At 40.5% G+C, this 26,905-nt stretch overlaps 3 protein-coding genes across 3 annotated transcripts; all 3 read right to left on the reverse strand.

The window, feature by feature from the left end:
* Window positions 1-948: 948 nt before the first annotated feature.
* Window positions 949-1,881, reverse strand: LOC140070037 (olfactory receptor 5V1-like). The gene has a single exon (XM_072116367.1). It carries the CDS (start codon window positions 1,879-1,881, stop codon window positions 949-951), a length of 933 nt encoding a protein of 310 aa, XP_071972468.1.
* Window positions 1,882-9,628: 7,747 nt separating this feature from the next.
* Window positions 9,629-10,555, reverse strand: LOC140070038 (olfactory receptor 5AP2-like). The gene has a single exon (XM_072116368.1). The coding sequence runs from the start codon at window positions 10,553-10,555 to the stop codon at window positions 9,629-9,631; it is 927 nt and encodes a 308-aa protein (XP_071972469.1).
* Window positions 10,556-20,220: 9,665 nt separating this feature from the next.
* Window positions 20,221-21,165, reverse strand: LOC140068678 (olfactory receptor-like protein OLF1). The gene has a single exon (XM_072114062.1). The coding sequence runs from the start codon at window positions 21,163-21,165 to the stop codon at window positions 20,221-20,223; it is 945 nt and encodes a 314-aa protein (XP_071970163.1).
* Window positions 21,166-26,905: the final 5,740 nt, after the last annotated feature.

The raw sequence follows: 26,905 nt of genomic DNA on the forward strand, positions 1-26,905 counted from the left end.
TCTTGTATATTTATCACAGTTGCACACTGTTGGACACAGTTGCACCTTTTTTGGTGCACTTTTATTACACTATGTTTCGGAACCTAGTCATAAATGTGTTGCAAACTCCGATTAACCACTAACATGCCCCTTTAGGTGCACAGTTTTCTTAAATGTCGGACAAAGTGCAGCCGCGACACAATAATTACACAAGCACTTTATAAATAAAGGTGCAAGCTCCAAGGTAAACACAAAACTGACTAATGGGGCAGAATAATGGGGCAGATTTGTCAAGCTGTCTAAAAGTAAGAAAGTTCTTAGATGCCCATGGCAATCTATTAGAGCTCCCCTTTAAAATATTCATGAGCACTGGAGATTTATTTTTATTCATTTGAAAACAACTGTATTTGTGGTTGTTTGCGCTCCATTTTGAGTTCTGTAATTTTCCCAACCTCCTGTCCAGCATGTAATCCTTGTATCAGAGTGAGCTATTTCTATTTCTATTTCTTCATTTTTAGTCTTTGGATAGTTTTTTTCTATTGCTTCATTTATCTTCTCCCCTACACCTCCACAGTGAAATCAGGCCCATCAATATCTAAAGACAACCAAGTTGAATTTAATTTGTATGCAGCATGGGTGCAATCTATTTACATTACAGCTTTACATTTCTGAAAATTAATGGAGTTTGACCAAGTTTAACTACAATAACTTACTTCAGAAAGTTGCCAAATAATATGTTATCCATGCACCCCTTTGCTTTAATGCCAAGTGTAAATGTGATATTCATATGACACAATCAACGGTGACATTTTGGCCTCTCATGGCCCCTCAACATGGACCTTAACCAAAGGAGTTCTTGGATTACGTATTATATGGCATATTTTGTGATGGGTGCCCTAGTCCATACTATCACCCACTATTTCTCAAGGTTGGACCGTACAAGAGACATTGCTTCAGAAAGTTTTTAGGTCATTTAATTATTTTTTGGATGTTTGCTATTATAGAACTCTTAACCTCCTTATTTCTGATGCTGTAGATGATCGGATTCAACATTGGGGTGACCGCAGTATAGAGAACAGATACAATCTTGTCTTTCTCCACTGAGTGGAAAGATCGAGGCTGAAGATAGATGGACATGATGGTTCCATAATAAAGGGTGACAACAATAAGGTGGGAGGTGCATGTAGAAAACACTGCACGTCTACCCTGTGTAGAGTGGATCCTAAGAATGGTGGAAATGATGTAAATATAGGAAATCAGAGTCAAGAGGAAAGAGCATAAAACAATGATCCCAGCTGCTACATACATTGATATCTCATTTAGCAAAGGGTCTTTGCAGGACAATCTTAGAAAGGGAGGTACTTCACAAAAGAAATGGTGAACATGATGAGTCCTGCAGAAGGGAAGTCTCCAGGTGATGTGCACTTGTATAGTTGAGTTTATAAGACCAATAATCCATGGAGTTAGTGCTAGGATAATACAAATCTTCATGTTCATAATACTGCTATAGTGTAATGGTCTACAAATGGCTACAAACCTGTCGTAAGCCATAATGGCAAGTAAGACACACTCAGCTACCCCACATACTAAGTAGCAGAACATCTGGAACATACAACCTCCTACTGAAATGCTCTTGTCAGTGGATAGGGTATTCATGAGGATCACAGGAACTACGTCTGAAGAGAAACAGATGTCAATGAAGGAGAGATTACTCAGGAAGAAGTACATGGGGGTGTGTAATGTTGGGCTGATCCTCACGGTAATGAGAAGAAGACAATTTCCAGCCAATGCGACAATATACATCACCATAAACATAAGGAAACCTATAACCTGGAGGTGAGGGACAGTAGACAATCCAAGTAAATAGAACACGTCTGGAAGTGTCTGGTTATAGTTCTCCATAGAAACCTCCTGAACTGTGACAAAATTATCAAAGTTGTCTTTAGCTGGTGAAACATAGTGAAAAGAATGTAAATATTCACCCAGAAGTTCCATTTTGCCTTTGTCAATAAATATAACCTCTTAGGGCCTTAATATCTGCTTATGAAAAGCAGCAACAAAATGCAATTTAAGTACAATCTAAAAAATTTAAATATCACTCTAGTTTTTGATGCAGCTTTATGTACCAAAGCAAAATGAAAGTCTGGCAAAATGAAAACCATAAGACATTAATTTCTATCTATTAGGTTTTCATATAAAAAGATGAATGAAAAACAACAGCAATTTCTCAAAAATTATTTCTGCAAAAGTCATCCTAATAAAAAAATGTTCAAAAATAAAAATCTAATTCCAACTATGGTAAAAGTTTAGCTTGAAAAACAGAATTGATGGGTTTGTTATATATTTAGTAATAACAGTTTTAGCTTTTGCCTACCTTATGACCACTAGGATATAAGTCCACCAAGTATAAAAATGATGTTAACTCAATTTTATTTAAAATTGTTGATGGCGGCTTATTTATGTCTATTTCCGTGTTGGTGGACCGTCTTTCTTTCTTAAAAAAGGCAGACATGAATGGTAGCATTACTGATCTTTATATAAAGCATCACGATTACATTTCTTCTTTGTGTTAATGAGTTGAGTTGGAAAATTGCCACAATGCTCAGGGAGTTTAATGATAATGATGGGTCTCCTGACACACGCTCTTCCTACGAACTAAGAAAAGCATTTCAAAAAAGTGTTAAAGTTTTAAAAGTGTTAAACATTCCTCTATTTCGTACTCTTTTTTTCAATTTTCTAAACTTTAAACAAATTTTGTATCTTTCCAAACTTTGGACAATTGAAACCTCTAAAATGCTAATTGTTTCTATAATTCACTCTCAACTGTAACTCGCTACTAATCGGTCTTCCACTCACTCAACCCTCTACTCCACAATCTACTATTAATGGAGCAGCCAGGCCCGTCTTTCTGACCACACACTACACGGTTGCCTCCGGTTTGTGTCAATCCCTGCACTGGCTGCCCACCTTCTTCCGGATTCAGTTTAAAATAATAACCCTCATCCACAAAGCTCTGTATAATGTTGCACCTCTCCTCACTTATCTCAGTTAATCACTTAACCTGTGCTCTTTTATCTGTCAGTAATATTAGATTCATCTGTACCTTAATTCTAACCTCTCATGCACATCTCCAGGACTTCTCCCGAGTTGCACCAATTCTCTGGAATGCCCTTCACCGGACTATCAGACTAATACCCAACCTCCAAAGCTTCAAATGTTCTCTTAATACCCATCTTTTTAGGCAAGCCTATCACACTCTCTTACTGCATGAAATGTCAACACTCTCTTTACTTATCCATCCGTCCACCAATTGGTTATCCGGAAAACACTAGATATATACCAAGCTCAAGGCTTCTCTGCAGTCCCTTTGACCTGTATATAATACGGCAGCTGATGACTGGTTTAAGCAGCAGAATTTTCATTTATTAAATTATTTTATACTGTTCCCTTATAAAGAATGGCTGGACTATTATACAAACTCTAAAACCTATTGTGTCACCCCCTCATCCTCATAGACTGTAAGCTCTTGTGTCACCCCCTCATCCTCATAGACTGTAAGCTCTTGTGTCACCCCCTCATCCTCATAGACTGTAAGCTCTTGTGTCATCCCCTCATCCTCATAGAATGTGCTGAGGGTCCTCACTTCTATTGTTCCATGTCTGTTTGTACAATATAATATTTTATTTGTATATGTACCCTATGATTTGTAAAGAGCTACGAAAATTGATGGTGCCATATAAATAAAGCTTATTATTATTATTGTACCATAAAAAATATAACAATTGAAAGTGATTTAGGAACAGGTCGTATTCAACAAATCATAAGCATGATAAACATAAGATGAAAACAAGAAAACACTTTTTCCATTTTAATGTCATAACGGGACTGAATGTAAATTGATGTGCAGGGTATCCATCCAGGGTCAATGGTCAACTGCAAGAAAATGGCAATGGTACAATGAAAACATTAAAGAAAAAGAAATAAAAATGAGAGGAAACACAAGAAGTAGGAAGAAACATGTGTCAAAGATGATGGACTTAAGAGAGGTGCTATAACACTACCACGGATAGAAAGCAGAAGCTTGTTTAGTGTGGAGGGGTAGGCATAAGCCCATCATGGGGTTGAGACTGGAAAAAACTCTGCAATAGGGATGTTCAGACCTTGCAGGTTCTTGTCCCTTAACCCAGACTTTACCCACAAGTTTGGGATTGGCGTTCTGGTGTTGGGGCGCTCATTGCAGGTTTAATTTTTCCTTCAAATGCCACCGGTCCTAGGATCGTCACTCCCGATGATGTCACACAGCACCAATATGAGGCATTAACAAGTGATAAGTTGAGGGTTTAAGGGGGTTGACATCCGTGATAAGTGCCAGCACTGTTTTACCAGTGGTTGTTCGGGGTTGGGTATCCAAACCAAACCATTGTTCAAGATTCATCTGATCTCAACAAATCCAACCTGAATAGTCCCGCCCATAACTACTCAGAAGTAAGTTTATCATTGACCATCTACCAAATACAAGACCTTTTGACTTTGACTTAAGAAGTCAACATCCTGTTTTACCTATGGAAAGGCTATAACTTGTTCAGTGGTTTAGAATAAAATGGAGATAATTTCTACAAGGCTGTGATGTTATTGGCTATTTGACTACAGAGTAGCACCTCCTAGAAGCATTTCTGTAGATTGTGACCCATTAAAAGTAAATCCTCAAAATAAAAATATCTCAAGGGCTATATTCACGTGAACGTATGGGGGACGTACACTCACCGGCCACTTTATTGGGTACACCAGTCCAACTGCTCGTTTACACTTAATTTCTAATTAGCCAATCACATGGCGGCAACTCAGTGCATTTAGGCATGTAGACATGGTCAAGATAATCTCCTGCAGTTCAAACCGAGCATTAGTATGGGGAAGAAAGGTGATTTGAGGCCTTTGAACGTGGCATGGTTGTTGGTGCCAGAAGGGCTGGTCTGAGTATTTCAGAAACTGCTGATCTACTGGGATTTTCACGCACAACCATCTCTAGGGTTTACAGAGAATGGTCCGAAAAAGAAAAAACATCCAGTGAGCGGCAGTTCTGTGGGCGGAAATGCCTTGTTGATGCCAGAGGTCAGAGGAGAATGGGCAGACTGGTTCGAGCTGATAGAAAGGCAACAGTGACTCAAATCGCCACCCGTTACAACCAAGGTAGGCAGAAGAGCATCACTGAATGCACAGTACGTCGAACTTTGAGGCAGATGGGCTACAGCAGCAGAAGACCACACCGGGTGCCACTCCTTTCAGCTAAGAACAGGAAACTGAGGCTACAATTTGCACAAGCTCATTGAAATTGGACAGTTAGAAGATTGGAAAAACGTTGCCTGGTCTGATGAGTCTCGATTTCTGCTGCGACATTCGGATGGTAGGGTCAGAATTTGGCGTCAACAACATGAAAGCATGGATCCATCCTGCCTTGTATCAACGGTTCAGGCTGGTGGTGTCATGATGTGGGGAATATTTTCTTGGCACTCTTTGGGCCCCTTGGTACCAATTGAGCATCGTTGCAACGCCACAGCCTACCTGAGTATTGTTGCTGACCATGTCCATCCCTTTATGACCACAATGTACCCAACATCTGATGGCTACTTTCGGCAGGATAATGCGCCATGTCATAAAGCTGGAATCATCTCAGACTGGTTTCTTGAGCATGACAATGAGTTCACTGTACTCAAATGGCCTCCACAGTCACCAGATCTCAATCCGAAAGAGCACCTTTGGGATGTGGTGGATCATCATGGATGTGCAGCCGACAAATCTGCGGCAACTGTGTGATGCCATCATGTCAATATGGACCAAAATCTCTGAGGAATGCTTCCAGCACCTTGTTGAATCTATGCCACGAAGAATTGAGGCAGTTCTAAAGGCAAAAGGGGGTCCGACCCCTTACTAGCATGGTGTACCTAATAAAGTGGCCGGTGAGTGTATATACGGCCGACGTATATACGGCTGATATACGTCCCCCATACATCGCTATGGAGTCACGATGCCCAACGGGAGCGGTACGGTGCAGCACACATGCAGCATAGTACTGCTCCATATCCCGTAGAAAGATAGGACATGTCCTATCTTTCTCTGGAATGCGGTGCCATGCGCCATATATTCCTATGGAGAGGGACAGCGGTGAGCGGCGCTCTCTCCCTCCTCCTCTCCCCGCCACTGCTGTGTGCCCGCTGTGCTATGGTACTGCGGGCAACGGCATTGTGCATGTAGCCTAATGTAGCCAAACACTTCTATGTGCGACATGAGGGGAGAACGGATGATGTAGAGGCATTTGCTATAGAACATGTACCAAATCCAATAAGGGGAGGCAATAGAGACAGAATTTTAAGAGACAGAGAAGCTTTTTGGATCTTTCATTTAGGTACGAGATTTCCATCAGGCTTAAATCATAGAAATGAAATCATGTTCCATTACTAAAATAATCAAATGGGGATAGTGTACAGGAGACGGTTTTTGGTTCAAAATATACTGCGGAGGTGCAGTTTCTAAATATTAAAACCATCAATTAATGTCACAAGGTGTTTTTCGGACAACATGTCTCAGGAATTGACTTCATTTTTAACATGTCCAGTAAATCACAGTGATCGGTTGCTCTTGATTATACATCCATTCAACCAACATAGTATAGTGCATATCCATTTATGTGGGTGCACGACATGGCGGATGCGAGTAGTTTGTAGGTTGCAACTAGAAATACTGTCCATAGGAATATGTCATATAAATACAAACAGTGTAGGTCATACAAGATCAGAGAAGAAACAAGAAATGAAAGGCAAGACATGGCTATCAACTTATGTTTTTACTCCTCATGCTGATAGAACAATTTTAAAAATACAAAATCATCGCGTTTTCAGGCAGATAGATTTACCACCTAAATAAGTTGCTGAATAACATTTCTCATATGTCTCCTTTATAGTTTCATCATTTTTTAAATGTCTGGATAATTTATTTTGATGTCACGCGGCTTACAAATCGGATATCAATTTTCCGTATTTTCAGAATTGACCCCAAATCTGCACCTCTCAAGCTATCAGAAACAGTTTTTAGGAAGATTTTTAACCCCTTGAGATCTTCATAGTAATTGAATCAAAATGGAGGTGAAATTTAGAATGGTCAAATTTTGTCGGTTATACGTTCATTTAGCCCTAAAATTTACAAATTTACAAAAGATAAAAAGAGAAAACTCATCTTACAATTTGTTATGAAATTTATCCCGAGTACAGAGACCCCCCCCACATGTGGCTGTAACTTGTTTTATTGGTGCACAGCGAGGCGCAGAAGGGAAGGACGGACCTGCAGCTGCCAGGATTTTAGTTTCCTCATTGGCTCCTTTTGTAGGCTATAAAATTTTAGCTTTGCCGTTACTGGGACCATGTAACAGCATTTTTTTTGCGGGATGAGATGCTATTTCTAGTGTTATCGTTTTGGGTTTGGTATCCCCTATTGTTGAAAATTTCAAAACTTTTTGCTTGAGGGCAGGAGTAGAAAAGCATCAATTCTGTACTGGATTTTTTACTTTTTTTATTTGGTGTTCACAGTTTAGCCTAATAATCATGTTATCTTTATTCTATGGGTCAATACGATTGCTGGGATACCATACTTGAATATTTTTCTTACATTTTACTAAATTTGGCAAATAAAACCCTAATGTGGGGAAAAATCTATAATTTTTGCATTGCTGTCTTCCAAGTAGCATAACATTTTTGCTTTTTTACTGGTAATGGAGCTGGCTGATGGCTTATTTTTTGTGAGACATGTTGTACTTTCCAACAGTATCATTATGGAGTAAATATGTTTTTTTGATAACTTTTTATTGCATCTTTTGTGGGATTCAATAGGTAAAAGTTTTTTTAATGCTGTTCATCGCGCGGTTTCAATAATTATTTATTTTTATTCTACGGGTTGTTATGGACAGGGTGATACTATATATGTGGGGATTGTGTTATGATTTAGACTTTTTTTTGCGTTATATGTCTCTTTATATGTTAAGGGGATAATGGGCTTTTTTATTGATTTTTTACTTTATTTTTTATTGAATAACAGTTGGTTTTTTTTTTACTTTTTTAACTTTTTCCACCATGGGACATGAACAAGCAATCATCTGATTGCTTGTTCATGATACTACTCTGCAATACTAATGTATTGCAGGATATTAGCTGTGTCAGTCTATGCACATGCATAGGCTGACACTGTGCCTTTAAGATGACATCATAAACGCCATCTTAAAGGCACTGGGGCATATTTACTTACCCGGCCCATTCGCGATCCAGCAGCGCGTTCTCTGCGCTGGATTCGGGTCCGGCCGGGATTTATGAAGGTAGTTCCACCGCCGTCCACCAGGTGCGCTGAAGTTCCCGGAGGCGCGCCGAAATGCCCTGAAATTCACCGGCCTATCCTGGATGAAGGTAAGCGCAATTTTCGCAACACATTTTTTTTTAAATGCGGCGGTTTTTCCGAATCCGTCGGGTTTTTGTTCGGCCACTCCCCCCGATTTCCGTCGCGCGCATGCCGGCACCGATGCGCCACAATACGATCGCGTGCGCCAAAATCCCGGGGCAATTCAGGTACAATCGGCGCAAATCAGAAATATTCGGGTAACACGTCGGGAAAACGCGAATCGGGCCCCCACTGTCTTCACGACCCCAATCGGACCCCAGGACTGCCATAGCAACGATAGTCGCCCCCCGAAGACGGTATTGGGGTGGGGGCAATTGTGGGGGAAAACCCCCCCTAAAGGCAGAGCCTACTCCGACCGCGGGTGTTACACTGTCATGTCGGCTATTAGTTACAGCCGGCAGCCCGTGTATATATATCGGACACGGAGCGCTAAGAGGTTAATTGCAATTATGCTTTAACAACATAGGATAACATATATGGTTTGGAATGTAATACAAGTTTGAGGCAGGGTTTGTTGATATTTTTGTATGAATTGTGTATAGTAGGTCATGTACAGTAGGTCATGTATTTTTTTTAAAGGTGGTATGAACATGGAGCAGACTTAGTAAGATTGTCATCCGGTCTGGGTATTAGCTCTTATGGGGCATACAATTGTGGGGGCAACTATTCACATTTTTATGAAAATCGACAAAACTTCTTTTTATAGTCACCAGAACCGTGGTGTCTATGGGGTTAAATAATCGAGATCGCGAGTATCACGATCCCAGCTGTTAGTACGAGTGCCCACCAGTCATATACAGCCGAGCTCCCTCAGCGAATGCACGGGCTTTGCTACTGAGCCTGGGCGATCGCTGAGACGTACATGTACATTGGGATGTGGCAACTGGCCGCATTTCCCGACATACATTTACATCTAATTGCTCCACAGGGTTAAAGTCACCCCTGTCAACACCAAGAATTAAAGGGGTATTCCTAAATATTTAATAATCATCTATTCCTTAAACATTGAATACACTTTCAATCGACAGTCTATGGTCCCAACATTTCAGTAATCACATACACTATATATTGTTTTTTGTGGCTTAATCAAGGGCTTAGATCCCTAAACTAGTCCAATACCTTCATGACATTAAATTAAACATGTATGAATATTCAGGTTTATCGCAGTTCCAGCAAGTTTAGTTATGTTAAAAAAATTATTTTGAGTAACTTTTTATTGTTTTTTAATGATCTTTTTTATACAGTTCTTAACGTCTTTATTCCTGATGCTGTAGATGATGGGATTCAACATTGGAGTGACCACAGTATAGAGAACAGATACAACCTTGTCTGTCTCCACAGAATGTGCAGCTCTAGGTTGGAAATAGATGGACATTATTGTCCCATAAAAGAGGGTAACAACAGTAATGTGGGAGCCACATGTAGAAAAAACGGTGTGTCTTCTTTGTGAGGATTGCATCTTCAAAATGGCAGAGATGATATAGACATAGGAAACCAAAGTCAAGAGAAAACAAGATAGAACAATGGTTACTGCTGCTGTATACATTGCTATCTCATTAAGCCAAGGATCTCGGCAGGACAACTTTAAGAAGGCAGGTACTTCACAAAAGAAATGGTTAACATGGTGGGTCCTGCAAAAAGGTAGTTTCCAGGTGATGTGCACTTGTATGGTGGAATTTGTGAAACCAACAATCCATGGTATTAGGGCTAGTAAAATGCGAAACCTCATGTTCATAATACTGAAGTAGTGCAATGGCCTACAAATGGCTACAAACCTATCGTAAGCCATAATTGCAAGTAAGACACATTCTGTAGCCCCAAGTAGTAATGCAAAAAACATCTGGAAAACACAGCCCCCCACAGAGATGCTCTTGTCTGAGGATAGAGTATTCATGAGGATAACAGGAACTATGGTGGAGGAGAAACAGATGTCAATGAAGGAGAGATTACTAAGGAAGAAGTACATAGGGGTGTGTAATGTTGGGCTCATCCTAACGGTAATGAGGAGAAGACAATTTCCGGTCAATGTGATCATATATATGACCAGAAATACAAGGAAACCTATAACTTGAAGTTGAGGGTCAGTGGATAGTCCAGGCAAGTAGAACCAATTTGGAAGTGTCTGGTTGTTGTTTTCCATTAAAGTAATGAAATCCTTGAAGAAAGATGGACAGTCAATATATTTGATCTTAACAATAAAATGAGAGCATTTTAACTCTATATATAAAACAACTACTTTAATATGGTACAATCCTTCCAGTATATAGCTTTCTAGCCTCCTGTCCCCAGTATATAGCTAACCTGCCCCTGTAGTACATAGCCAATCTACCAGTCTACCTGTTGTATATAGCAAGCCTGCCAGCCCCACATAGTATATAGCCAGCCTGCCAGACCCCTGTAATATATAACCAGACTTAACCCTATAGCATAAAGCCAGTCTGCCATCTGTCTGTAGTATATAGCCATTCCCTGTAGTATATAGCCAGACATCAGTATATAGCCATCCAGCCCCCAGCATATAGCCAGCCCCTGCCCCAGTAAATAGCCAGACTTCCAACCCCTTATAGTTAATAGCTAGCCAGTCCCCTTTAGGATATAGCCAGCCTGCCAGTCCCCAGTAATATATAGCCAGCCTGCCCCAAGTATACAGCCAGTCAGCCCCTGCCCCATGATATAGTCATCCAACGCCCTGTAGTATATAGCTAGCTATGTTTGGCATTGTTTTGGTGCACTTGTGGTACAAATGCTGTTTTGCAGATTTCCATCATGCCAAATGAAAAATAGGACCATGTAAACTCACTTTGACTGCGCTAAATGTATTATTTTCATAGACTGGTTTTCACGATAAGAATGTATTCATTATTTTTTGATTTCGTGCAAATGTCCATTCAGGTGCAAGTTTTGGTGCAAATTTAGGCCAGTCCCCACCCTGGTCTTTGTTGCGACTTTTTATTTTTGTGACTTTTCATGCGACACTTGCCCGCAGAGCTTAAAGTTTTCCATGAAACCAATTAGGCCCTATCGTCAGGATCCGCAGCGCTCGGCAATTTCCGTCAGCTCCATTGAGATGTATGGAGCAGAACGGTCATACCCGGTTGTCTGCTCCATTAATCCTCCGCAAGGGTCCGACTGAGGTACTTTGGACCCCATCCGACCCCTCGTTCTTGTGATCTGTGGTCTCATCACTAAGACCCCCACTTATCAGCAAGTTAGGCCATATCCATGTTTTGGCGCAAAATGACTCCAGTCACCCCCAGCGTAGATATAGGACAAAAACCACTTCCAAAATTATCAAGACAGCAAGGGACAAGTGCGCCAAAAAAAAAATATTTTGCAAGAAAATAAAAAAAAACAATAGTATGGGTCAAACCAGACAAAGCCAAACACAACAACTTACATATACTTACTTAATTATTTCAGATAAGACAAAAGAAATATTGAACATAGACAACCAAGTCAAAGCCCTGCATAATGCTGCACCTCCCTAGATCTCTTCTGTCATCTCAGTCTATCACTCAACCGTGGTCTTCTATCTGCCAGTGATCTTAGATTCATCTGTACCTTAATTTGAACCTCTCACTCACGTCTCCAGGACTTCTCTGAATTCTTTGGAATGCCCTTCCATGGACTCTCAGACTAATACCCAACCCCCAAAGTTTGAAATCTCCTCCTAAAACCCATCTCTTTAGGCAGATCTATCAATCTCACCAACTCCATGAAATGTCATCTCTCTCTTTACTAACCCATCCTATGTCCTCCTCCTATTGATCTTGGATTTTGTATATAAGATGCGGCTTATGGTTGGTTTAAGCAGCAGAATTTTTATTTATTAAATAATTTTATACTGTTCCCTTGTAAAAAATGGCTGGGCCATTATACAAGCTATTATACCTCTTGTGTTACCCCCTCATCCTTATAGACTGTAAGCTCTTGTGTCCCCCCGTATCCTTATAGACTGTAAGCTCCTGTGTCACCCCCCTCATCCTCATAGACTGTAAGCTCCTGTGTCACCCCCCTCATCCTCATAGACTGTAAGCTCTTGTGTCTCCCCTCATCCTCATAGACTGTAAGCTCTTGTGTCCCCCTCATCCTCATAGACTGTAAGCTCTTGTGTCCCCCCTCATCCTCATAGACTGTAAGCTCTTGTGTCACCCCCTCATCCCCATAGACTGTAAGCTCTTGTGTCTCCCTCTCATCCTCATAGACTGTAAGCTCTTGTGTCACCCCCTCATCCCCATAGACTGTAAGCTCTTGTGTCTCCCTCTCATCCTCATAGACTGTAAGCTCTTGTGTCACCTCCTCATCCTCATAGACTGTAAGCTCTTGTGTCACCCCCTCATCCTCATAGACTGTAAGCTCTTGTGTCACCCCCTCATCCCCATAGACTGTAAGCTCTTGTGTCTCCCCTCATCCTCATAGACTGTAAGCTCTTGTGTCACCCCCTCATCCTCATAGACTGTAAGCTCTTGTGTCACCCCCTCACCCTCATAGACTATAAGCTCTTGTGTCAACATCTCATCCTCATAGACTGTAAGCTCTTGTGTCACCCCCCTCATCCTCATAGACTGTAATCTCCTGTGTCGCCCCCTCCTCCTCGGACTATAAGCTCTTGTGTCACCCCCTCATCCTTATAGACTGTAAGCTCTTGTATCACCCCCTCATCCGCATAGACTGTTAGCTCTTGTGTCACCCCATCATCCTTATAGACTGTAAGCTCTTGTGTTACCCCATCATCCTCGAAGACTGTAAGCTCTTCTGTCTCCCCTCATCCTCATAGACTGTAAGCTCTTGTGTCCCCCATCATTCTCGTAGGCTGTAAGCTCTTGTGTCACCCCCTCATCCTCATAGACTGCAAGCTCTTGTGTCACCTCCTCATCCTCATAGACTGTAAGCTCTTGTGTCATCCCACCATCCTCATAGACTGTAAGCTCTTGTGTCACCCCCCCCTCATCCTCATAGACTGTAAGCTCTTGTGTCACCCCCTCATCCTCATAGACTGTAAGCTCTTGTGTCCCCCCTCATCCTCATAGACTGTAAGCTCTTGTGTCACCCCTGTCATCCTCATAGACTTAAAGGGGGATATTTATCATACGCTGGCGCTCGTGCGCCAGCGTATGATAGCCCCGCCGCTGCAAATTCGCAGCCCGATTCATGATGAGGCTTCTGCCTCTTCATGTATCGGGCTGCAAGCTGCGCAGCGTTGTAAAGTCGCCGGCAGCACCGAGTGCGCAGGCGCGGGGACAGTAACGCCCCGCGCCGGCCCACTCCAGTCTGGCCGTGCCCCCCCCTCCAGCCGCCATCAATTGATGCATGAAAAAACTCACAGCATTCGTTCTGTCAGTTTTTACTGAAAACATTTCAAGAAAGTAGCAAAGAGCTAAAAAAAAGTTGACACAGCTAGAAGAGCACTGGAACTACAAAAAACACTGGATGGTTGGAAAGCGCTAGGACTGAAGACACCTTGAAAAACTCAGATCAAACTTTGATTAGTGGTTTGTGAATAACTGGCCTTAAATTAGCTTCAAATGAGCGTATTAGGTCTAGGCACACTTACCATATGGTGACCAAATTTCATTGGACTCTAAGGGTGTGTCTACACGTTCAGTTTTTCAGATGCAGTTTTTGATGCCCAAACCTGGAATGGAGTAGGACCTTTCAATTATTTGTCTCGACCCATTATGATCCACACCTGTTTGTGGCTCCAAAAACTGCCTCTGAAAAACTGAACGTGTGGACGCACTCTATGTATTATTCTTAAAGGGGTTGGCCACTTTACCTCATGTTTTTGTAATGTCTGTGTAATTGTGAGGGGGTGAATATTTGGTAATTTACCAATATACATCTAGTAATAGTTCTGCTCCGCTATCTTGATATGTAAAGTGAAGTTTCCTGTCTTTTACCTCATCAGCCAGACATTCCTGTCCATAACATGGCTGAAGATGCAGGGTCATGTGATCTCTAACTAGTGATTGCTCATGGACAGTTACAGATCACATGACCCTCCATCTGCTGCCATTTTCTGGTCAGGAATGTCTCGATGATGAGGTAAAAGACAGGAGGCTTCAATTTACATATCAAGAAAGCAGCGCATAACTATTACTAGATGTATATTGGTAAATTACCTAATATCCTGCCCCCACACTTATACACACATTACAAAAAATTTGAGTCAAAATGGCCAACCCCTTTAAATATAGTTCAAATAGTTCCTGCATGGACAACAGTTCCATAATGATAACATTCTCAATGGTAACCGATGACTCCTTCCATCAAACATAACTATGATGGTTTATAGTTCTTGCCCTGGTGGAGTGTTCATGAAATGTGGCCCGTTTTTCACGGATCATCATGTGTATCTCAAACTACCCTATTTAAGGAGAATGGTATGCAGAGTAATAATTGTGAGGGAAGTAAGGAGACTGAGAGGTTTGCTGCAGGTGACATCTTAAGAGTAACAGCAGTAGAGAAGTCTGCTCAGATATCTGGCAAAGAGTCAAAAATATTTGTGTCAGGTTGGAGACTCCGATATGGGTTTTGCTTATTTTTTTTAATGCAGATATAAAAGCAAGGACAGGACCTTTACATTTTCTATACTTTGACAACCCACTCTACATTTTGGTTAACAATAATCTACAGAAGAATCAGCATTAAGATGCAAAACGAAAACTTTTTGAGTCGGACCTAAAAATGACTACATACATGCATCATAGTCATAAAATTTTATCACAAAACTAGACAAAAATTACACACACCGTAGGAGACCTTATGGATCCCATTATAGTCAAGAGTTATCACATGTTCATTGGGTCAGTCAATGGGGCACATTTACTAAGGGTCCGCAGCCGCGAATCCATCGGGTTTTTCCCTAATATTTCCATTTTGCACTGTATTTCACGGGATTGTGGCGACTTTCAAGTGACAGAAATCGGGGGGCGTGGCCGCCGGACAAGCCATTTGTGTCGCAAGATCAAGCACTCACAGACACCAGAAAAAAGCAAGTGAACTCCAGCGGACCTCGGCGCAGCAGCGACATCTGATTAATATCGGCGCACGGACCTTAGTGAATCCCGGCAGAACCTGAATCAGCATCGGAGAACCCGCCGCTGGATCGCGAATGGACCGGGTAAGTAAATGTGCCCCAATAGGTCCTGGTTGCATCTAGAGGCAGGTATTCTGGATGGTTACTGAATGGAACTTCAATAATGAAATGTTTTTGGAATCTACACTTGTCATAAATTAATATATTTACTTAATTTATCATTAAAAAAAAATAACATTGTAACAACATTAATAATAATAATAATGATAATAATAATAATAATAATAATAATAATAATAATAATAATAATAATAATAATAATAATAATAATGGACTTACCTCAATACAATGTGATTGCGAGAAACTTGGTTAAGCTAAAATGTATTGTTGGAGATTTGATTTATGGCTTGCCCATTTAAAATAAAATGTAAAAAAAAAATTGGAAAATAAAACACAAAACAGGGTGAGATTGGCACTTTGTATACAGAATGATGAGAGCTGGATGTAGGTGTTTATATATATTATGAAGGGAACGTTACATGGCTCAGATCATTCCAGGTGAAGATCAGTCCCCAGTTTACGAGTAAATCTCTTAAGATTTCTTTAACAATTTTCTTTACTTTTTATTCTAAGAAAACTTTTAATGGGTTCCCAATTGACGTAAATATTTTAGTACAGAAATTTAAAATGCTAAAAGAAGAAGTTCTAGATGTAAACTTTTTACTACAATACTTACATGTTTTATTGGTAATGAAACGTTACTGACTTGGATAAATCTATAATAAAATAAGAAATCATAAATATATGCTATTTCTGTAATTAAAGGGGTTTGCCCATGAAAGAAAATTCTCAAATTTTAATCGCCTAGTGATGTTTTTACTCAGTTTTATTGCTGTTTTAGCTCCTATCACTCAGTGATGGTCAGTGTAAGATTCCAGAGTGTTGGTGGGGACTCTCTAAGCAGACACTTCATGATTCCTTTATTGCTGTGTGAGATGCTATGTGGTGACAATATGCTTAGATTATCAGGGTCCAGGTTTATATACACTTTCATTTAACTTTTGAACATTCCCTAGTACCTGACATACAGAAAAAAAGATAAAACAGATCAGAGACGAGAGATTATGATCAGGTCAGGTCCTGGGGCAACCAAAATTGTATACACCAGGACTGATAGAGACTGACTTCTTGCTTTCCTGTTGTTCCATAGCCCATCAGAGCTTTGTGTAGGTCACAATTTTGTCCCTGTCATCCTTAGACAGCTCCTTGGTCTAGGCCATGGTGAATACCAATGCAATTAATACAGGTAATGAGCCCAGAGAAGGAGGAGCTTCATAGAGAAACTAAGATATCTGAGAGAGACAGAATTCATAATGGTTGGTAGGTAATTAAATACTTACTTCATGCAATATGCTAATTTCTTAGAGTCTCTCTCTCACAGTTGAAGTGAACCTTCAATAAAAATGGCAGGCCTTTCTATTCTTTGCATTCAATGCATTTTTTTACACCGTGCACCTGTAGCCCCTTTCATTTTATGTTTTTTACTCCTGGTTTCTGTCTGGTGTTGTGCGGACCTGAACCACAACGGGCTGAGCCCTCTTCATACAGAGATGGGCTTTGCTGCATATTGCAGCAAAGACCCATCGCTATCACCCGCGGTCAGTGCTTGCACCGATCTCGGGTGCTAACCTCGACCAAAGTCGCCGGAGGCACTTAAAACACCGCCATGTTTTTTCAGATCATCGCTTCCCCGGATGTCATCAGGGGGCGGCGACTGGTTGCCATGACAGCCTTGGGTCTTTGTCAGACCCGAGGCTGCATGGTTTCCTGAGATTTGTTACAATGAGCCAGTGGCTCATTGTAATGAATCATATGCGAAAACGCCATATACTGCAATAGAGTAGTATTGCAGTATATGGTAGGAACGATCGGATCATCTAGGGTTAATGTACCCTAGAGAGTCTAAGAAATAGTGGAAAAAAAAAAAATTAATAAAATATTAAAAAATCAAATCACCGCCCGCCCTTTCTCTAGAACTGATAAAAAACATAATAAACAGTAGAAATCACAAATACATTATGTATCATCACGTCCCAAAATGCACGATATATTAAAATATAAAAACGGTTATTGACAGCGGTGACCTCCAAAACTGGAAATGGCGCCAAAATGTCTGAAATACAACTTTTACACCATTTTACATGACATAAAAAATGTAATAAAAAGTGATCAAAATGTCACACAGTCCTCAAAATGTTAGCAATGTCGGCTCATTCAGCAAAAAATGACACCTCCCCAGCTCTGTACACCAAAGCATGAAAAAGTTATTAGCGTCAGAAGATTTTATACCTATATAAATGTGGTATCACTGTGATCGTACTGAACCAAAGAATAAAGTATAGGTGTTATTTGGAGTGCAGAGTGAAAGTCTTAAAAATTGAGCCCACAAGAACGCACATGCACATGCATTTTTTGTCAATTTTTCCACACTTGGAATTTTTTTTTCTGCTTCCCAGTACACGACATGGAATAATAAATAACATCACGAGAAATTAAAATTTGTTATGCACAAAATCAGCACTCATACAGCTCTGTACACAGAAAAATTAAAAAGTTATGGATTTTTGAAGGTGGAGAGCAAGAAATTGGCGAAAAAACCCTGCGTCCTTAAGGGGTTAAACAGTTAACTGCTGCGATCGGTGCCAGCACTGATTCCTGTATTTCCATGTTCTGATAGCAATTATGTTTTTATACTTCGGCGTTTGAAGCTGTATTAGGTTTACTTCAGGTTGTGACAAAATATTTTATTAATCTAAAATATTACCATATATACTCGAGTATAAGCCTTGTTTTTCAGCAGAAAAAATGTGCCTGGGTCCTGATCCATCACAGTCATGTGACGTCATGGTGCCTGCGATGGACCTGGAGGGGCTGGCAGGCTATATACTTGAGGGGGCAGACAGGCAGGTTTTATACTCGAGGGGGATAGGCAGGGTATACACTCGAGGGGGCAGACAGGCTATATATTTGAGGGGGCAGGCAGGCTATATACTCAAGGGGGCAGGCAGGCAGGCTATATACTCGAGGGGGCAGGCAGGCTATATACTTGAGTCAATTTATTTTTCCAGTTTTTTGTGCCAAAATTAGGGGTCCCGGGTCGGCTTATATTTGAGTATATACGGTAATATAAAATTAAAAGATTCCCAATTATCTAAAAAAATAAAATTCTAATAATTATTTGTATCCCCAGATTCAAAACCTATCACTGTTTTCTACTGTTCAGAGTTGTCCAAAGTGTTATATTTGACAAGTGGAAGTTTTCATTGGTACTATCTGGATCATATTTCATAAAAAATTTTAATAAATGCCGCCAAATGCTGAAAAAGAACAAAAATGTAAAGGATTATCTCAGCACTTTCCTCACCCACCCAGCTATAAACCACAATACGATGACAGAAAAAATAGTGGAGGTGCTAGCAGTGGTGTACAGATGTCAATCCTGTACTAAACAGACAAAACAAAATGTATTGGATATATATATACTCGAGTATAAGCCTAGATTTTCAGCACAAAATTTGTTCTCAAAAACCCTAATTTGGCTTATACTCGAGTGAAGAAAAAACATTAGTCAAAACTCACCTTTCAGACGTCACCCGTAGGTCCTATGCTAGATTCGATGCTCCGGTGCCGACGCGAATCCTTCGGATGCTCTTTGGGTTCGTCCGCTCCTCTTCGGGTCCCCTCGCAATGCCAGCGGCTCACAAACAATGACGTCGGCAAGCAGCGGACGTAATTCTGTGTGCCGGCCGAGTGTGAAGACCCGAAGAGGAGCGGAAGAATCTGAAGAGGGCCAAAGGACCCGAGGCAGCACCGGAGCATCGGAGACAGACTGAGCAGGCTAAATACTACAGGGGACTGGCAGGCTATACACTACAGGGTCTGGCAGGCTATACACTACAGGGGTCTTGCTGGCTATATACTGGGAGGCTGTGACCAATACATTTCCCACCCTCGGCTTATACTCAAGTCAATAGGTTTTCTCAGTTTTTTTGTGTTGAAATTAGGGGTCTCGGCTTATACTCGGGTCGGCTTATACTCGAGTATATATGGTAAACACCGAGCACTAACTGGCACTATATAAAATAGTATTTATTTAACCTAAAACATTTCACAAACAAATACACATAAATAGTCATATAAATAGTCATCATCTATTTTTGGGGACTAATTATGTGTATTTGTTCACGGTAAAATGTTTTAGGTTAAATAAATTGTTTTATGTAGTGCGAGTTAGTGCTTGGTGTTTATATCCAATAAATGCTGCAAAAGGCGGCAATTCAAACATTCCATTTTTGTTTTTCCGTTAGATACTCTTTTTTATATTTTAATATATCAGACATTTTGTGATGTAAACATTTAAGCTTATTGACGAATGACAGCAAGCAGAGATCTAGAAAACTGTGAGGACTTCATATAGAAAGTATATTGGAAAACTGTTTAACTCTTCATTTCACAAAAAATATCGATGGACTCCCCACCCAAGATGAAAGGCATTGTTAGGAGACATAGATAAGGGGTAGTGGTTGAAGAGTTTAATAAACAGACGTTTAGGCCAGCCCCCTACCCCTTCATACCCACTTCCCAGTAACAAAGGGAATGGGACCATTTACAGTTGAGCACCAACCACTTCTTTGGTCTGAAAATGTGGAGCTAAAATTGGATTTGGATTTTTTCCATGGGAGTTCCGACACTTATAAAAACACCAATCAGGTTTTCTGGAGTTTTGAATTAATTTTTAAATTCTTTAATACAGAATTTTTAACCTCCTTATTTCTGATGCTATAGATGAGGGGGTTCAACATTGGGGTGACCACCGTATATAAAACAGAGACAGTCTTGTCTGTCTCTGGAGAGTAAGCTGATCGAGGCTGAAGATACACGAACATGATGGTCCCATAGTAGAGGGCCACTACAGTAATGTGGGAGGCGCATGTGGAGAAAGCTTTTTCCCTCCCTTGGGCAGAACGAATCTTCAAAATGGTGGAAATAATATGGATATATGAAACTAAGGTCAGGAAAAAAGAACACATGGCAATGATCCCAGCTGCTACATACATCGCAACCTCATTGAGCTGAGGATCTTTGCAGGACAGTCTTAGTAAAGATGGCACTTCACAAAAGAAATGATTGACGTTACGAGATCTGCATAAAGGTAATTGGAAAGTGAGTGGCACATGTATAAGGGCATTTATTATACCCACACTCCATGTTGTCAGGGCTAAACAAACACAGACCTTCTTGTTCATAACAATATGATAATGTAATGGTTGACAGATGGCTGCAAACCTGTCGTAAGCCATGACGGAAAGTAAAATACACTCTGTTGCTCCAAAGGTTAATGAGAAATACATCTGAAAAGCACAACCCAGGAGGGAAATCCTTTTGTTCTGTGACATAGTATTCATGAGGATTATGGGAACAATGGTGGAAGAGAAACAGATGTCAATGATGGACAGATTACTCAGGAAGAAGTACATGGGAGTATGTAACCATGGGTTGGTCCTTACCACGATAACTAGTAAAAGGTTTCCGGCCAATGTGATCACATACATGATCAAGAATATAAGGAAACATATCACCTGAAGGTAAGGAACGGTAGATAAACCAAGAAGAATGAACCAGTCTGGAGATGTTTGGTTTGAAGTCTCCATATAATTTACCCTGTGTGAGGGAAAAAACCGAGGAGCATAAAGTTAGTAAAAAAATTGATTTGAAGAGAATGTTAGTAATTCAGTAGGCATTATCATAGTATCATAGTATCATAGTATCATAGTATCATAGTATATAAGGCTGGAAGGAGACGCAAGTCCATCAAGTCCAACCTTCAAGAATTAAATAAATGTTTTATCCCCATAACCCGTGATATTTTTTCTCTCCAGAAAGTCATCCAGGCCTCTCTTGAACATGTACATAGAGTCGGCCATAACAACCTCCTGCGGCAGAGAGTTCCATAGTCTCACTGCTCTTACAGTAAAGAACCTTTGTCTATGGTGATGGTAGAATCGCCTCTCCTCTAGGCGTAGAGGATGCCCCCTTGTCCTGGTCACAGGCCTAGGTATAAAAAGATCTTTGGAGAGATCCTTGTACTGTCCGTTCAGGTATTTGTACATTGTAATGAGGTCTCCCCTCAGTCGTCTTTTTTCTAAACTGAATAATCCCAAATTCTGTAATCTGTCATTGTATTCTAGTCCCCCCATTCCCCTAATAATCCTGGTTGCTCTCCTCTGCACCCGTTCCAGCTCTATTATATCCTTTTTATATACTGGTGCCCAAAACTGTACACAATATTCCATGTGTGGTCTGACCAGGGATTTGTATAAGGGCAGAACTATGTCTTTATCATGAGAATCTATTCCTCTCTTGATACATCCCATTATTTTATTTGCTTTAGCAGCAGCCGCCTGGCTCTGGTCACTAAAATTAAGTTTACCATCCACCAATACGCCCAAGTCCTTTTCAGCTTCAGTTTTACTAAGTAATTGACCGTTTAGAACATAATTATACTTTTTGTTTCCATGGCCCAAGTGCATAACTTTACATTTATCTACATTAAACCTCATCAACCATTTCTCTGCCCATCCCTCAAGCTTCCACAAATCCCTCTGTAATGCTAAACTATCGACCTCAGTATTTATTACTTTACACAGCTTAGTATCATCTGCAAATATTGAAACTTGACTGTGTAAACCCACTACAAGGTCATTAATAAAAATATTAAAAAGAAGTGGCCCCAATACTGACCCCTGTGGCACTCCACTGGTAACATCAACCCAATCTGAGAATGTGCCATTAATGACCACCCTCTGTTTTCTATCACTAAGCCAATTACTTACCCAGATACACAGATTTTCTCCTATTCCCAGCAGTCTCATTTTATATACCAACCTTTTATGTGGCACTGTGTCAAATGCCTTTGAAAAGTCCAGATATACAACATCCACAGCGTCCCCCAGATCCAGTCTTGAACTTACCTCCTCGTAGAAACCAATCAGATTAGTCTGACAGGACCGATCTCTCATAAACCCATGCTGACGCTGGGTTATAAGGTTGTGCACAGTGAGATACTCCAGGATAGCATCTCTAATAAACCCCTCAAATATTTTCCCCACCACAGCAGTTAGACTTACGGGTCTGTAGTTTCCAGGATCGCTATTTGATCCTTTTTTGTATATTGGTACCACATTTGCTGAATATAAATCCAGTTTTATATTCTGTCTTACTAACCAGTGGATGTCCTAGTGCATAAAACAAACATATTCTTAGTCATTGACTAATGTTAGATAAATGCTGAGCGGAGGTCTTAGCAAATATCTATAATGTGAATAGCTCATAAAAAGATCTGTAAGGATTAGGGATGAGTGGGCCAGTTCAAATTTAGGTTCAGTCATGACTGGGTGAGCTGAATACCAAACCCAAACTTGTGGCGTAAGTCCAGGTTCCGTGACCCAAAAATAAGATTTGGATTTGTTCTAACACTAACACTAACCTTGATCATTTCATGCAGTTCTCCAAGCCTTTGTAAATCTTCCAGTTCCACCCCTTTCACACAAATTGGGGGGATTTTCTAATTCTGGCGCAAGCATGACTGTCGGCATCGGAGATCAGTCTCCGGAAAGCACAGCCTGATGTTTTAAAGTGGCGCACGGCTGTAATTAAATAATGGGTAGACGGAAATAATCAGTCATGCGCCATAAAAATGCCAACATCAATGAGATGTGTGCCAAAATCTGACATGGACTGCGCCTTAATTTTGCTCTCTGACCAATTTTTTTCCTGGTCTATTGTGCGCCAAAAATTGCACCTAAAAATGCTGACAAAATACACATAAATGTGACTGATGATGTGGAAAAGTTAGGCCATGCCCAAAAAAAGACGGAGGAGTTGGGATAGTCAGAAACATCTGTTCTTTCAGGCACAAACTCATTATAAATGATCCGCAACAATTCTGCGCACCAAAAAAACCGAAAGATCCAAGCATTTTTTTAGGCGCAGATACGATAATCCATATCCCCCATTAGGTCACATTTTTACATTGTGTTTTTCACCCATTTTATGCCTACTTCCTCCTCATCCACAAAAATGGGAGCTTGGCTTAAATTATGTCATTGGCTTCTTGCCTCTATTCAAACTTGGTCATTATCATTTTCTGGATATGCCTGTTGTATCAGAAAGCAAAAGCGAGCAAACCTGAATGCAATCTGTAAAAATGTGAGACCCATAGACCTCAATGGGAAGGCACTAGAAGCAAAAAATTTTTAGACGCTAAAAATAGGACAGGACATGAGATAACAGCCACGCAATGGCACTAGAAAAAAAAGTCAGTGAAAATGAACCCATTACACAAGTCAAGTCAAGCCAAGAACTGACTGCAGAAACTTTTTTTGTGAAGGGGGCCTTAGGGTGATTTTCTTGATCTCCATAACATAAGGATATTCATTTTACTTTGTGAGAATTGTAAATTCATTTTAATGCTTACCTTTGAGATTTGCTGCACTAGGGATCTGCTCTGATTCTATTGCAAAATTTTAATATGAACCTTTTACAAAACAGCTGTTGTGGTACATAGTCACTATTAAAGTGATGATACGAGGATGGAATGAAGGAGTGAGAAGCAAGAGTAATTATTGTATATACTCGTGTATAAGCCGAGTTCTTCAGCACAAAAAATGTGCTGAAAAAACGTCCCCTCGGCTTATATACGAGTCAATACTTAATATATATACTTAAAAAATATTAAACTTATATACTCACCCTCTGGTGGCCCCGACGTGCAGCGCTGCTCCCCCGATGTCCGCGCGGGTCCTCTTCTGGCTTCCGCACGCCTCTTCTTGCTTCTCTAACTTCGTGCCGGGCGCCGCCATGTTTTTCGGAGAGAACATACAAACTCTTTGCAGATGTTGACCATGGGACTTGAACCCAGTTGCCCAGTGCTGCAAGGCTGTAGTGCTAACCACTAAGCCACAGTGTTGTGTAGAGGGGCCAAATAATTGTGCAATAACACGCCAGTCCTGACCATGCTTAGGAAAGGCAATGGTACAATTTGCGCAGCAAAATTGCGCGGTTGTTTTTATTTTGTGTCTAAGAAGGCTCAAAAAGACACTGCATTTCACAAAGAGCCAAATCTACAAAGACAAATAAGGGGCTAAAAATAGACTAACAAAGGGCGAAAAAAGAGACAAGGGAAAGGGGAAATAAGATAAATGACCCCTAATGTGTAAATATAATTAAAAAAATGCAGTTAGTGTAAAAATAATTACTGGCAATTAACCGTTCAGCAGCAAAACAAAAGTAAAATATTATTTTAAAAATTACCAAGAAAAAATAAAGTACAAGTTACTTTCTGAGATGCGTGATGCTCCATAAGGCACTGGTAGATGGGGAGGCTGATGATATTATCAAATGTGGCTTTAGTCAGTAGTAGGAGATCCCAGGCACCAAGTACAAGCCACTCATGGTACACTAATGTATTATAGAGAGATGCCCTTTCTGCCCTATATAAACCATCACGTGAGAGAATTTTCTAAATTTTCCTTCCACCAGTTTTAAAATCATATTACATCACCAATAACTGGTTTCCATGAAAAGAACTTGTACATAAAGGAAATCTACCATTTGTTTTATGTATTGTGAACCAAACATACCTTGAGACTGCTGTAGCTACACAGAGGAGCTGCCTGAACTGTCCAGGCAGGACTAATCAACATGAGCTGGATGACTCATACATAGCAGCTGGGGGATGGTGCAGTGATTGATTACTTCTGCCTGTCAGGGACAACACAGTGATAATGTGTTTTCGGCTTATGCTGGCCAGGACAAGGCTGAAGCAGGGCATAATTAGGGTAAGAGGGGAAGTGCCGGGGCAGACACAGGAGTGACACAGCCTCATTATCATAATTTTATAATTGTTTTTTATAACAAAAACGCTCAACTCAGGGATTAAACAAGAAATGTTTCTGCATCAATGTAGCTACAGCATTCACAAGGTATGTTTGCTTTCATGTTTTTGTTGCGTTTTCTTTTTTCCCCGCTGCAGAACGTGGATACACGACCAATGTCAAGGCATTTCTAAGATGAACTCATACCAAATGTATTTATATATTATACCTGAGAAAGGCTCACATTCTTAGATGTCATTTTATATAAATAAATATGTTTCTAATAAATATGTTTCCATCAGACGACTTAGCTGTGACTGTTTCCTTCCCGGTACACCGTTCAAATTTGCATCTATTCCTCCAAATGATAGAAATATTGCTTGTTGTAGAGAAAATACAAGCTCAGATGTAGTAATCACGGCTATATAGAGAGTTTGTGCTCCCAATTGTATTGTAGGATATCGAAGCTGAAAATAATTTCTAAAATTCCCTTGTTGATCATTAGCTTCTGTAGAGTTGTCTTTGTATCTTCTGGATATCATCAATAGACCCCATTAATTATTCCACTGGGGATAATGGAAAATTTTACACATCCTTTTATGGATATCTGTCTTCTTAAATTATTGACATCTTATTTCTCTGCATTGTATGTAAGGGATTGTCATCAATTCATCAATCATGGTTAAAGTCACAGTTTTCCACACAGCTGTAATCCCTCAGTGACTTCCTCTCTACTTTTAGAAAGAAATTAGCCTGTATGAGGTGAGTAAATGACCCATGCTCCTCTGTGTGCCCTGCACCCCATAGTTCCAACTCACCTGTTTACAGTCTGGTGGCTGTGTGGGGGCGTCCCCGTCTCCTAGGGTGCACGTGCACCGGTTTAGAATATCTAATGGGCCATCGTGCCGCTGATTGGTGCTGTCCGTACCCAGAATTCCTGCATACCCGCCGGATCTTTGTGCCTTACAGCCTTAGAAAAAGCTTATTCCCATGTCCTCTGTGGTTAGTGTGATTTCCTGCTGTGACCCCTGACCTTCTGCTCTGCCTCTGACCATGATTCTGTGCTGCCTGATCTGACCTCCTGCCTGTCCCCAACCACGAATCTGCCTTCCGTTTTTGTACCTCGCCTTGGATGCCACCTTGGACAAAGTCTCACTTGTGGAACGACCTGGTGGTACCAGGCCGCAGCAAGTCCAACCAGCTTTGAGGTGAGCTCTGGTAAAAACCAGGTGCCACTTAGACTCCGGTTAAAATGTTATTTTACTGTTAAAACAAAGACTTTGGAAACTACATCTCTTACCTTCAAAAATAATCCTTCATTTACTAGATCTTCATTTACCAGATTGTCAGCTTTTTTAAAAGAAATATTATGTGTTCTGGAATTCAAGCATGAAAAAAGGGTAAATGTGTTTTGTCCTGAAGGTCAATATAGGATTCCTAAAGGAAACTTGTCACCAGGGACCTCATTTTCACTAGAGACAGATTATAGAAGCCCATTACAGTTGCATTGCAGATA

Source organism: Engystomops pustulosus, chromosome 7 (assembly GCF_040894005.1).
Source record: "Engystomops pustulosus chromosome 7, aEngPut4.maternal, whole genome shotgun sequence".
Classification (NCBI taxonomy): domain Eukaryota; kingdom Metazoa; phylum Chordata; class Amphibia; order Anura; family Leptodactylidae; genus Engystomops; species Engystomops pustulosus.

What these genes read in the sequence shown, in the direction of transcription:
- LOC140070037 (XM_072116367.1), bottom strand. Translation starts at nt 1,881, where the DNA reads ATGGAGAACTATAACCAGACACTTCCAGACGTGTTCTATTTACTTGGA.
- LOC140068678 (XM_072114062.1), bottom strand. Translation starts at nt 21,165, where the DNA reads ATGGAGACTTCAAACCAAACATCTCCAGACTGGTTCATTCTTCTTGGT.
- LOC140070038 (XM_072116368.1), bottom strand. Translation starts at nt 10,555, where the DNA reads ATGGAAAACAACAACCAGACACTTCCAAATTGGTTCTACTTGCCTGGA.